General features: G+C 42.1%; 1 protein-coding gene across 5 annotated transcripts in view; it reads left to right on the top strand.

Moving 5' to 3' along the window:
• The first annotated feature begins 77 nt into the window (after window positions 1–77).
• Window positions 78–14,244, top strand: part of KDM1B (lysine demethylase 1B) — a 62,846-nt gene continuing 48,679 nt past the window's right edge. For 2 of the 5 annotated variants that reach the window (XM_043590732.1, XM_043590727.1), the window contains exons 1-6: window positions 78–240; window positions 3,977–4,076; window positions 5,304–5,431; window positions 6,455–6,544; window positions 7,098–7,209; window positions 12,611–12,730. In XM_043590732.1, the coding sequence (XP_043446667.1) occupies window positions 3,990–4,076; window positions 5,304–5,431; window positions 6,455–6,544; window positions 7,098–7,209; window positions 12,611–12,730 (537 nt within the window). In that variant the 5' untranslated portion in view covers window positions 78–240; window positions 3,977–3,989. Of the gene's footprint in view, window positions 241–562; window positions 915–3,976; window positions 4,077–5,303; window positions 5,432–6,454; window positions 6,545–7,097; window positions 7,210–12,610; window positions 12,731–14,244 lie in introns of all 5 variants that reach the window. The other 3 variants (XM_043590729.1, XM_043590731.1, XM_043590730.1) reach the window with 3 other exon arrangements.

Below are 14,244 nucleotides of genomic sequence, written 5' to 3'. Positions count from 1 at the left end.
AGGGCGGGGCCAGCGCCGCGGCAAAGGCGAAGGCGGGGACCCTACTCCTCCCTGGTCCCGCCGGCTCCTCCCACTCCGGGTCACGCCGTGACAGGGGCGGAAGCGGCGGCGGCGGCGGCGGCGGCCGAGCGGGGGCTGCGGCTCGCGGCGCGGATCGTGCTGTCCTGTGCGCGCAGCGCGCGGCTCCGGAGAGGCGCCGGCAGCCCGGGCCGGCGTGCGGCGTCTCGCCTGCGCTCCCAGGTGTGGGGCACGCGGCTCCGGGGGCGGGCGCGGGGGCGGCGAAGGATTTCGGGTGACAGCTCCGCACAAAGCGTTTTGGCTGGGGTGCAAGCTGCCTTTCTCCCCTCGTGCAGCGCCCCTCGCCCCGGTGGGAGGTGGACGGGTGCGCCGGGGGCTGCCCGCGCCCTCCCCGGATTGGAAAGGGCGTGCGGGGTCCGAGGACGGGGTGGGGGGTGGGGGGTGGATTCCCGGGCTGGAGTGTTGCAGCGACCGGGTTCCCGGATCCGTCGCGGGGTTGAGGGTCTCACCTAATCCCCCCCTACAACGCTTCCTTTCTGTGCAGCGGTGCCTTCTCCCCCCGACTCCTTGCACCTTTCCGGCGCAAAGGTGAGCCCTGGAGGCTGTTGCTTCTCCGACTTTGGAGAAGAGACGAGAAAGCTTTTCGGAAAGCGAGGCGGCTGCAGCTGGCGCCGGGAACGTTGGGGGTCTCTCCTGGGGACTGTCAGAGCCCTGTCACCTGGGGAGCGTCTGCCGCCGGCGGCGAGCCCACACTCCGGGGGTAGGAACTCCCTGGCTCGTCCTTCCCAGCCGAGGTGTGGCGGCGGGGCGCCCTCACAGCCCTGCAGGTGTTGTAGGAATCTTCCCGGCGCAGCCACCACGCGTTCAGACACGAGCGGCATTGCCAGGTTGCTGGGGTAACTGCTCCGGGCCCGGGGACCCGGTGGGGGCGGCCGGGGTTGGGGTAGCTGTTAGTCAACAGCCTGGCAGCTGGCAGGTGAAAGAGGAAGGAAGAGAGGCAGGCCCAGCTGTAGAAAGTTAGGGTTCCGTACTATGGAATCTAGCCAGCTGGAGGCCCAGCCCTCCCCGGGGTGGGGTGCGGGAGTCCCCAGACCACTCCATTTGGGGAGCTCCGTCACTCCACAGGTATGCACACGACCCAGGGCTTCTGCGTTTTGTTTGGTTGCTTTAAAAAAAAACAAAAACCAAAACTCTATTGTAGTGGAAGAAAGGGGGCGGGAAGAAGGTATCTTGAGGAGGTACACGAGAAAATGACTACCAGTAATTAAATGGTCTTTCAGGCGGTGAAAGTAGTCCCTAAAGCATTCAGGGAACTGGACTGGATCCATATTTCGGAAAATTTGATTGGCGTGGGTGCAGTAAGGTGCTAGGCCTACCTTGTTTTAAATGACCCTGAGGGGGAGTTCTTGTTTCTGTTGCCTCTGAAGAAGTTTCTGGTAGTTTATATCTTATTTTTAGAAATTGTGCTGATGCCGCTGTAAATTTTTATTTCAATCAGAAGTCTTTTGGATTCAGATTTTTGTGAATTCTGTGGTTTTTTTTTTTTTTTAATATTCAATAGACTACTTCAGAAAAAAACCTTGGGAATTATTAAAATAGAAATCTAGACACTGATAGATATATCCATTTATTTATCCCCGCAAAAGCCCCTCACTTTTTTCATCCTTTTGTCATGTTAAAAGAAAACCAAAGCAATAAATTTAAATTTAGAAATATATGCTTATGTAATTATATTGAACATGAAACGAATTGATAAAGTTAGATGTGTTTATCAGTTTGAAAAACCAGGTGAGAGCACTTTCAGCATACTAATTTGTTAGCACTTGCAATCAGTATTTCTAACATTATATTTAAAGCACAAAAACTGTAGCCTTTCCAACTTAAAAAAATTTCCCTTCATCTTAAGCCTCAAGAATCCAGTAACAGTGAAGACACAGAGCTGACAATGTCAGAAAAGGACGACGGTGTATCACTGTTAATTCTGTAGTTAAAGTTGAAAATGTAGTAACACTAAAAAATCATCACTTATGTTTTTTTCTTGACAACAGACTTAACAATGGCTTTTATAGCCAGTGTTTTCATTTCCTCTTAACCATTTCTTGAATTGTATAATTTTTCATTGCAACTAAATACATATTTTCCAGTACACAGTTGGATTAAAATGTTTGTTGAAGTTTCCAGAAACTATACTTACTTTGGAGAATGCTGGTATTTCTAGGTGATAGAGCCAAATGTTGCATGGAACTAGGCTGATGATACTGAAACCCGACATTAGACTCCCAATATTTTTGCTGTAATCCTTACATGTACCATACATTTATATATTCTATATACACATTTACAAGTGCTTAACTGTGTCTTTTTTTTTTTTAATTTTTTTTCAACGTTTATTTATTTTTGGGACAGAGAGAGACAGAGCATGAACGGGGGAGGGGCAGAGAGAGAGGGAGACACAGAATCGGAAACAGGCTCCAGGCTCTGAGCCATCAGCCCAGAGCCTGATGCGGGGCTCGAACTCTCGGACTGCGAGATCGTGACCTGGCTGAAGTCGGACGCTTAACCGACTGCACCACCCAGGCGCCCCTATCTGTGTCTTTTTTTATGAATAACATAGGATGTACGTATTACATAAGGAGATTTATTAGAGTGGACAGCCTTTTAAAAACATAAACGTGATCCAGAAAGCTTTTGGGTATAAGAATTACAGGTAGACAGTAGTTCTAACATTATTAGGGCATCATCCAGTGGTATAACGAGTGGTGTAGAACCAAAAGGCAACTTATTTGATGCTTAACTGTAATACATTTCAGAATATGTATAGAGATTATGTGTTCATAACTAACATAATGGTTTTGAGAAAGTGAAGACTGAGTCAGAGGAAAGTCATCTGTAACACTGATGTCAAGATTCCTGAGAGTTGGTGTAGATCGCAGATGAAGTTGTCACACATGATGTTAGTAATCTGTGAAAAATGCTCTTATGAATGTTAGTATAATTCACAGATACAAAACAGTAGGATTACAAGGCCCTCAAAGCTTTTATCCAAGATGAAGATTATGTTTGAGGAATTTGTATCTTATGATAACACTTTTCCACTTTCAAATTTCTTACCCATAGATATGTCCTATTTTTCATACTATTATTGTGTGTGTGTGTGTGTGTGTGTGTGTAGTAATATGATGGATCAGGGAAGGAATTGTGTGTTAATTGTGAATATGTTATTGAGTACTTTAAGCATTTTTCATTTAATTTAATTAAAAAATACTAATTTGATAATTGTTAATCTTTCATGATGACTATGCATTGTTTTTCTTAGAGACTTTTGTTCTTAGTGCTTGTTAAACCATGCTGTTATTAGACTAGTTTGAGAGCTCATAAATTTTTCTAGTAGAAGATACCAGTGACTGTCTAACCCGGATTCCTAAATGCAGTAATGACTGGACAGCGTGCCTGAGATTTTACTGAGAGGGAACCAATGAGTTTTCTTTGTGAAGTATAAGATCAAAATTCAGGAACTACTAAGAAGATATAGTAAGGGAGAGAGGAATGGAACAGACAAAATGCAGGTGGTTTTACTCACTGAATTTTACAAACAGTAGTGTAACTGGTTTATTGGTCATTGGTGTGTTTCTTATTTTTATACTTTGAAATGTATATGTTAGTGACGGACAACATTTATTGAGTACAGTACTTACAATATGCCAGGTCAGGTGCTTTAATAGATTATCTTAACTGCTCGCACCACTTCTGTGCGGTACACTCTTGCTGTGCCCATTTTATATATGGGAACACTGAAGCTAGGTCTTAGATTAAGTAGTTTGAAAGCAGTGGCTTCACACCAGGGCAGCCTAACTGCGGAGCGTATGCTCTTACCTAGTAAACTGGATAATAAATTTGCTCCGGAGGGTCAAAAGCGTTACTATTTACTCATTTAATTTTTTTTTTTTTTTTTTTGAAGATTTTCTGAAACAATGGCGACCCCTCGGAGGAGGACAAAGAAAAAGGCATCTTTTGATCATTCTCCAGATAGCCTGCCTTTGAGGAGCTCCGGTAGGCAGGTACCGCTCATTTGTTCACTCAGTGCACCTGTTTTGTTGTAAGTACTCTCCACACCCGGCGTGAGGCTTAAAGTCACAGCTGCACGCTCCGCCAACTGAGCCATCCTGGCACCCCACGATGCACCTGTTTTGAGCACACGAGATTGTGACGATTTGGGCTGAAGTATTAGAGATGAAAAGATATCTTTTCAGTCCTCAAGGAACTTGAAGCCTAGTGGAGAAATTCCCCTCGGAACGATCACAGGACAGTGTGATAAAGGGCTAGCGTGTAGAAAAACGGTACATCTGGTGGAGGAACTGCAAAGACAAAGGGGTAGAGTGTGAATCAGCATGGGCTGTTCAGAGAATCACAGCTGTGTGGTTGCTCCCAGGACATGAGCTGCGGCCAGATCATGCTTGGCGTGGTGTCGTTCACAGGAACTTGGACTTCAGCTTGGAGCTGGTTGGGTGCCGTTGGCGGTTCCTCGCAGCCATCTCTTTTCTACGGTTTTGTTTTGTCTTTAAAGAAAAATATTGAATGATGCGATTCTTTTTCTAAAATTACTCAATTTTGGGGGGCTGGCTCAGTTGGAAGAGCATGTGACTCTTGATCTCGGGGGTTGTGAGTTCGAGCCCTATGTTAGGTGTAGAGATTACTTAAATACAAAAAAAAGATAATACAGTTATTCAATTTTTTTTTTTATTGGCAGTGCTGAGAGTATATAACTGTTCTAATTAAAGAAAGCCTGAGAGTGACTTTTATTTTGACCAGTACAGCTTTTCCTGAGAAAGGCTCATGTGTTTTATTTATTGTCTTATTTTCTTAAAATATTTATTTTATGAAAGAAAAAGAGCAGGGGAGGGGCAGATAGAGGGAGAGTGAGAATCCCAAGCAGGCTCTGCCTAACACGGGGCTCGATCTCATGAATCTCAAGATCACGACCTGAGCCCAAATCAAGAGTCGGCCGCTTAACCCACTGAGCCACCCAGGTGCTCCGGCTCGCGTGTGTTTTAGTTTTCTCCTCAGAGACCTGTCGTTCAAGTGCTCCTTGTGTATTTCTAGCCTGTCCGTGAATTACTTGCACTCTGCTGTCTCAGGGAAGTTGTTGTCTTATCAGCCCTTCCCCTGCTGCCAGGACGTTGTTGATTTTCATAAGGTGGAAGTTATTTCAGTAATAAAAACCTTCTACCTCCTTCACTCCTCGCCCTTCTGGGGAAATTGTAACCTCACAGCTGGTTCTTCTTCAGGCCAAGAAGAAAGCAACAGAGACAACAGATGAGGATGAAGACGGAAGTTCAGAGAAGAAATACAGGAGATGTGAAAAGTCAGGCTGCACAGTAGCGTGTCCCGTGTGCTTTGCAAGTGCTTCTGAAAGGTCGGTGTGGATGGGGTGTGTCAGCCTCCCATTCCTGCTCAGGAGGGCCTTCTTGGTGGGAACATCATCTTCTAAGATTGTTTTCCTAAAGATAGAGATAGGTAGCATAAGTCCTTTAAGAATAGAGACAGTCCCCCTGTACGCTTCCTCTGCTCGCCCTAGATGTAGAAGCTCTACGCAGTGGCCAGTGTCCTCGGGTCCCATGCACCATGGCCATATTGCTCCTGGGGGTTGAGGGTGGGGTGGGGACACTGGAGGGCAGACCATGGGCTCCCCTGGGAGCCCAGCACATGGTTACTTTCCCTGTGCTTCCTCTCCTCCTCAGATAACCTGTCTCCTCTTCCAGCGGACATATACGGGTCTCACTGAAACCATGAAGCCACCAGCACTCTTGCCATTTTTATTGGGATGACCCAAGCATGACCTTTTACTTCCAGAGAAGAGTCTTCAGATAAGGCTTCAGATTCCATAAAACCTGACAAACAAATCCCCATTTTTATTTTCTAGTCACACAGAGGTGCTGGTGTTAGCGTTCACTGCAGCATTGTATTTCATTCTTTGGCGACATTATTGGCTGTTTGACAGGTTACGTTTGCCAGATACGTTTGCTTGATGGTCAGATTCCAGCTGGCCGGATTTGTTCACTACTCAGTATTGGGGCCATATGTTATTGCCAGAGACTGCACTTGTCTCCTTCATACACGTGAAGCTTGCAGGAAGCACAGTGACACCCCTTGTATCATGTCATAAAACTCTGTCATTGCTCCGGGGAGTCTTGGTAGAACTTCGAAGCCCCTTTTGGGGTCTGGGTTAGGTACTGTGAATCTGAGCCCCTATGCCCTCACCGTGTATCATTATGGATCAAACATCCTTTCAGTTTCCCCTGTCATCAACTCTTGGTTGTTAGGATTTTAAGTGGAGATCGCATAAAATGGGCTTGTAGAATGTGCTTAATACATGTGTTTAAAAAGGGAGAAGAAATGCTTACTCATCACCAGAGCTGCCCGTCTTTGCTATTTTCAGATGTGCCAAAAATGGCTACACGTCCCGATGGTATCACCTCTCCTGTGGGGAGCATTTCTGTAACGAATGCTTTGACCATTACTACAGAAGGTTTGTTCACTAATTGTTGGAGGTTTCCATGGTGGAGGGCACGGTGGTGGGAGTGGTGGGGGAGGCGGAAGGGGTCAGGCAGTTAAGACGGAGCCCACAGGCTTACTGAGTTACTCCCCCGTTCCAACCATGCCAACTACAGCCGTGCCAGAATTTCGATGCAGTAGTTTGCTGTGTGCGTGCTTATGTGCGTGCACACTCAGGGCTCAGAAAGTATCTGCTGTGAGATAGTCATTGTTTTTGCTCTGCAAGTTGTGAAAAATGTGGGCACTGCTTTGCTATTCTGTGACCGGGCATGGGTGCAGAGATTTTGGGGAGGATGCTGACGACTACAGGGTGCTGGACAGTCATCCCTTCTTAATAGTTTTCGATACTAAACTGGAAGGACCTCACCCTTCCCGACAGCCTGTTGGACGGGCACTGAGGTAACTTTCCCCCTTCTTAATGACAGGGCTAGTTAAATCCTTTACGTAAGACTTCCTAACCTGCTTCCTGTTTTTGAAAACCTGGTGAACTTCTAGCTTGATATATTTATTTTTATTTATTTTTTCAGCCATAAGGATGGATATGACAAGTATACTACCTGGAAAAAAATATGGACTAGCAACGGGAAAACCGAACCTAGCCCCAAAGCTTTCATGGCAGACCAGCAGCTCCCATACTGGGTAAAAAAAATATAATGCTTTATTGTGCTGGAAAACGTTTGTGGAGCCAAAGGCCAGAATGGATGAAAATACTGATTTTTTAGGAAATCTTTCTATTATTACACTTACTCTTCTTTCTGTGTCTTAAGCATATCACATTTTTTGTTTTTGTAGAAAACTTAGATAATTCACTTACTGTAAAGAAGAAACTAAACTAAAACTGCCACCAGTTGATACACATCTCTCAAATCTTTTTTTCTGTTCATATTTTTATGTGTATGTTGAAGCACAGTTGCATGCTTTTATACACAAATCCTAATTAGGTTGAAAATCATACTTTGTGTATAATTTTTTGTAGTATTTAATTAACTTTATATTACTTTTCCCTGTAGCCATGCTTGAAGATATATTTTAATGATTGTGTATATTATTAGGTAAATACACCATCATTTAATAAATGGCTAATTTTTAAAACATAGGTAATTCTGAGTTTCTCTTGTACACTTAAAATTTATTAATTACTTTTTTACGTTTATTTCTTTGAGAGAGAGGGAGAGAGAGAGAATCCCAAGCAGGCTCTGTCAGCACAGAGCCTGATGTGGGGCTCCAACCCACGAGCCATGAGATGATGACCTGAACCAAGATCAAGAGCTGGACGCTCAACTGACTCAGCCACCCCTAAAAGTTTTTTTATTGATGCAAAGCTCACATAACAAACTTAACTATTCTTTCATTAAGTTTTATTTAAGTAATCTCTATACCCAACATGCGGCTCGAACTCACAACCCTGGAACCGGGAGTCGCATGCTGTTCCACTGAGCCAAGCAGGCGTTGCAAAACTATTTTGAAGTGCACAGTGTAGAGGCATCTGTTACACTGACAGTGCTGTGCAACCAAATACTAATTGCAAAGCCTCTTCATCGTTCACAGAAGAAACCTGTGCCCATCAAGCAGTCCCCTTCCATTTCCGCTCCCCCAGCTCCTGACAGCCCCTGATCTTTATGGATTACCTCTTTAGGATGTTTTACGTAAAGGAATCATGCAGCATGTGACCTTTCGTGACTGGCTTCTTTCTCAGAGCATAACTCTGTTGTACTTCATTCCTTTCAATGGGTAATGTTCCATAGTGTGGGGTGGTCAGATTCTATTTATCCGTTTATCTGATGACATTTGGGTTGTTGTCACCTTTTTGTTATTGCAAGTAGCTGCTGCTGTGGACATTTGTGTGTGAATATTTGAATTATCTGCTTTCAGTTCTGTTTGGTACATATATACCTTGGAATAAAATTGCTGGGTCATATGGTAATTCTATGTTTTACTCTTAGAGGGACTTGTAGACTGTTCTCCGTAGCAGATTGCTGTACTGTCTTCATTCCCAGCGGTAGTGCATGAGGCTTCAGATTTCACCATATCCTCACTAACTCTCGTTTTCCATTAATTTGATTCTACGTATCGTAGTGGGTGTGAGTGACAGATACCACTCGCGGGATGTCTTGCTGTGGTTTTGATTTCTGTAACAACTAATGCATTTTTTTGTGTGTGTGCTTGTTGGTCATTTGTTTATCATCTTTGGAGAAATAACTGTAAGTCTTCTGTCCATTTTGAAATATTCCCTATGCTGTACATTTCGTTTCTGTGACTTAACTAATAATTGGAAGTTTGTAGGTCTTAGTTGCCTTCACCTATTTCGCCCATCCCTCTATCCACCTCCCTCTGGCGACCAGCAGTTCTCTGTATTTGAATCTCTTTTTGTTGTTGTTGTGATTCATTTATTTTTTAGGTTCCACATATAAGCAAGATCATACGGTATTTGTCTTTCTCTGACTTATTTCACTTACCACAACACTGAGTTCATCCATGTTGTTACAAACAGCAGAGACTCATTGTTTTCTATGGCTGTGTTCTACTGTATATATATATCCCACATCATCATCTTTTTTATTTTGAGAGTGTGCAAGCATGTGAGAGTGGGGTAGGGGCAGAGAGAGAGAGAGAGAGAGAGAGAGAGAGAGAGAGAGAATCCCAAGCAGGCTCCATGCTGCCACTGCAAAGCCTGATGTGGGGCTTGATCTCACAAACTGTGAGATCCTGACCTAAGCTGAAATCAAGAGTCAGACGCTTAACCAACTGAGCCACCCAAGCACCCCCTACACCACATCTTCTTTCTCCATTCATCTATTGATTGACGCTTGGGTTGCTGTCATAATTTGGTTATTGTAAACAAGGCTGCAGTAAACATAGGGGTGCATGTATCTTTTCAAATTAATGTTTTCATTTTCTTTGGGTAAATACCTAGTAGTGGAATTATTGGATCATATGGTATTTTGATTTTTTATTTTTTGAGGAAACTTCATATATTTTCCACAGTGGTTGCCCCAATTTACATTCCTACCAACAGTGCATAAGTGTTCCCTTTTCTCCACATCCTCACCAACACTATTTACATTATTTTTGATGGTTTTTTTTTTTTTTTAATTTCTTTTGAGGGAGTGGGAGTGGAAGGGGCAGAGAGAGAATCCCAGGCAGGCTCCACACTGTCAGCATAGAGCCTGATGTGGGGCTCGAACTCACAAACCACGAGATCATGACCTGAGCCCAGATCAAGAGCCGGATGCTTAATTGACTGAGCCACCCAGGTGCCCCTATTTCTTGACTTTTTAATACAAGTCCTCCTTATAGGTTTAAGGTGATATCATTGTGGTTTGGATTTGTATTTCCCTGATGATGAGTGATGTTGAGCATCATTTCATGGGTCTGTTGGTCATCTGTATGTCATCTGTGGAAAAATGTCTGTTCAGGTTCTCTGCCCATTTTTTTTTTTTAATTTTTTGTTTTTAACGTTTATTTATTTTTGAGACAGAGAGAGACAGAGCATGAACAGGGGAGGGGCAGAGAGAGAGGGAGACACAGAATCTGAAACAGGCTCCAGGCTCTGAGCTGTCAGCACAGAGCCCGACGCGGGGCTCGAACTCACAGACTGTGAGATCATGACCTGAGCCGAAGTTGGACGCTTAACTGACCGAGCCACCCAGGTGCCCCTATCTCTGCCCATTTTTAATCAGGTTATTTGTTTTCTTGGTGTTGAGTCGTAAAAGTTCTTTATATATAGTTTGGATATTAACTCTTTATTGGCGTATCACTTGCACATGTCTTCTCCTATTCACTGGATTGCCTTTGGGTTTTGTTGATGGTTTCTTCACTGTGCAAACTTTTTATTTTGATGTGTTCCCAGTAGTTTATTTTTGCTTTTGTTTCCCTTGCCTTAGGAGACCTATCCATAAATAATGTTACTAAGGCCAATGTTCATGAAATTACTGCCTATGTTTTCTTTTAGTAGTTTTATGGTTTCAGGTCTCACATTTAGATCTCTAACCCATTTTGAGTTTATTTTTGTGTATGGTGAGAGAAAGTGGTCTGGTTTTATTTTTTTGTAGGTAGCTGTCCAGTTTTCTCAGCACATTTATTGAAGAGACTGTGTTTCCCCCATTGTATATTCTTCTCTATTGTAGATTAATTGATCATATAAACATGGGTTTATTTCTGGGCTCTCTATCTTGTTCCATTGACCTGTGTGTCTGTTTTTGTGCCAGTACCATAGTGTTTTGATTACTACAGCTTTGTGATACATCTTGAAATCTGGGATTGTGATACCTCCAGTTCTTTTCTTTCTCAAGATTGCTTTGGATTCAAGGTCTTTTGTGGCTTCATACAAATTTTAGGATTATTCTAGTTCTGTGAAAAATGCTGTTGGTATTTTGGTAGAGATTCCACTAAATCTGTAGATTGCTTTGGGTAGTATGGACATTTTGACAATATTCTTTCAATCCGTGAGCATGATGTATATTTCCATTTGTGTCATCTTCAGTTTTTTCCATTAATATCTTAGTTTTCAGAGTACAGATCTTTCACTTCCTTGGTTAACTTTATTCCTAGGTATTTTTATTTTTGGTGTAATTATAAATTGGGATTGTTTTTTTTTAATTTCTCTTTCTGCTACTTCGTTAATTAGCATATAGAAAGGCAACAGATTTCTGTATGTTAATCTTATATTTTGTAACTTTACTGAATTTATTCTAATAGTTTTTTGGTGGAGTCTTTAGAGTTTTCTATATATGGTATCATGTCATCTGCCAGTAGTAACAGTTTTACTTCTCCCTTACCAATTTGGATGCCTTTTATTTCTTCTTTTAAATGCTTATTTACTTTTTTGAGAGAGAGAGCAAGAGTGAGAGAGAGCGAGAGCGAGCACAAGCGGGGAAGGGGCAGAGAGAGATGGAGACATAGTATCCAAAGCAGGCTCCACGCTCTGTGCTGCCAGCACAGAACCCAACACGGGACTTGACCTCTCAAATTGCAAGATCATGACCTGAGCTGAAGGTAGACGCTTAACCGACTGAGCCACTTAGTCTCCCCCATGCTTTTTATTTCTTTATGCAGCAATCAGACAAAAAAAAAAAAAAAATGAAAGGCATCTTTTTCCCATTTTTAATTGGGTTGTTTATCTTTTGTTGTTGAATTGTAAGAGTTCTTTATATATTTTGGATCCTAAGCCCTCATGATATACGACTTGCAAATATTTTCTCCTATAGGTTGCCTTTTCACTTCTTGATAGTGTCTTTTGATGCATAAAGATTTTTAATTTTGAAGTTCAGTTTATCCATTTTTTCTTTTGTTGCTTGTGTTTCTGGTGTCATATCCAAGAATCCATTGCCAAATCTGAGGTCATTAAGATTAACTTCTGTGTTTTCTTCTAAGAGTTTTATCACTTTAGCTCTTCATTTAGGTATTTGATCCATTTTGAATTAATTTTTGTATGTATGTGAAGGAGGTGTTCGACTTTATGGATAGCTGCACACTCAAAAAATAAACCTTTTACTTTGGAATAATTTTAAATTTATGGAAAAGTTGCAAGGATAGTAACAGAATTCCAATGTGTCCTTTATCCAGTTTCTCCTGATGTTATCACCCAACAGCCATGATATTGAGCTCAGAAAATAACATTGGTATAGTACTAATAACTATATTACAGAATTTATTTGGATTTCATTGTTTTTTTTTCACTAGTGTCTTTTTTTTTTTCTTTAAAGCTGTTCCAGGATCCAGTTCTGTTTAATGTCCATACTTTTTGACTAAATTTAGCTCTGATTATTTCTTTGGGTTAAAGCTGTAAAGCCTTTATTACAACAGTACTTAGATCTCCTTTGTGCTTTCTTCGTGCCTGAGCTGGTATTGAATCAGTATTTACTTTATGCGGTAAAATCGGATTATATGGGTGCTGGTCATGCAAGGAGGAGAAAAAGTACTTAGTGCAAAAAGGTTGGTCAGATCGGGTGGAAAAGATGGCAGACTGAGTGGTAGAGGATGGAAATGCTAGCATAAGATTAGCCAACTCATTGACTTTGACACGTTACTTTCCATGTAGGTTCAATGTACAAAACCTGAGTGTAGAAAATGGAGACAACTTACCAAGGAAATCCATCTTACTCCACAGATAGCAAGGACCTACCGATGTGGTATGAAATTGAATTCTACTACTGTTAAGGTATGATCTCTGTTGGTTTTCCTTTTGAATTAATGGATGGGTTAATTTAGTTGTAAGTAGTGACGGTGTGTATTTTTCATTTACTGTATTTTTTTCTTCATCTTTTTTGAAAGTTTATTTTGAGAGAGAAAGAGTGAGTGGGGGCAGGGCAGAGAGAGAGAATCCCAAACAGGGCTCGATCCCATGACCTGATCATGACCTGAGCCAAAGTCAGACGCTTAACTGAGCGAGCCACCCCGGCGCCCCAGTTTTTCATTTATTGTATTGATGATCGTACTGGTCCATGAATAACAGAACCCTAGCTACAATGGCTTAACTGAGGACTTTATTTTTTTCTCATTATAATTAGTTCGGAAACAGTGTGTCCAGGCTTGGTGTGGCTGTCCAGGTTCGGTCTCCCTTCTAGTTTCTAGTCCCATCAGGAGATGGTTGTGGTACCATCAGCCATTGTATCCAAATTCTAAGCAGAGAAGATGAGGAAGGCAAAGAGCAAGAGGGGTGTGCCAGCTGAACTTCACCCTTTTTTACTGGTGTAATAGTGGCTTTCCAGAAAGTTCCAACAGTAGATTTCTCTTTACATTTCATTGGCTGGAACAGGATCATGCAGCTACTCTGAACAACAGTAGAGATAAAAGAAGAAAGTATTTTAAAACTGAGCATGTTGAAATAGCAAACAAAAGCAGGATCCTTTTAGCAAGGTAGAAGGGATGGATGGATAGGTTTGGGCAATTAGGAATCTGATATAGTTGGTACAGGGTCTTTTTGTTTTTGTTTTTTGACAAGTGGCAATTAGTGTTTAAAAGTGTTATTTTTGTTAGTGTTTTATTTATTTTCTATGTTAGTTTCAGGTATATAATATAGTGATTCAGTAATTCTATATAGTACTCAGTGTTCATCATGATAAATGTACTCTTAATCCCCATCCCCCCACTTACCTCCCCTTTGGTGATCATCTATTCTTTACATTTAAGAGTCTGTTTCTTGGTTTGTGTCTTTTTTTCCTTTCCTTGATTGTTTCTTAAATTTCACATATGTGTGGCATCATATGGTATCTTTCTCTGACTTATTTTGCTTAGCGTTATATGCTAAAGCTCCATCTGTGTTGTGCACATGGCAAGAGTTCATTTTTTAATGGCTGAGTACTAATCCATTGTGTGTGTGTGTGTGTGTGTGTGTGTGTATACATATACATACCACTGCTTCTTTATCCATTCATCTGTTGGTGGACACTGGGCTGCTTCCATTCTTTGGCTGTTGTAAATAATACTGCAATAAACATATGGGTGCATGTATCCCTCTGCATTAGTGTTATGGTATTTTTTGGGTGAATACGCAGTAGTGCAATTACTGGATGATAGGGCACTTCTATTTTTAGCTTTTTGAGGAACCTCCATACTGTTTTCCACAGTGGTTGCACCAGTTTGCATTCCCACCAACAGTACAAGAGGGTCCTTTTTCTCCACATCATTGCCAACACTTGTTTCTTGTGTTGTTGATTTTAGCCATTCTGGCAG

The sequence above is a fragment of the Prionailurus bengalensis genome, chromosome B2 (assembly GCF_016509475.1).
Source record: "Prionailurus bengalensis isolate Pbe53 chromosome B2, Fcat_Pben_1.1_paternal_pri, whole genome shotgun sequence".
NCBI classification, from domain to species: Eukaryota; Metazoa; Chordata; class Mammalia; order Carnivora; family Felidae; genus Prionailurus; species Prionailurus bengalensis.
The sequence above is the reverse complement of the archived record's forward strand: the minus strand, read 5'-3'. Positions and strand labels throughout refer to the sequence as shown.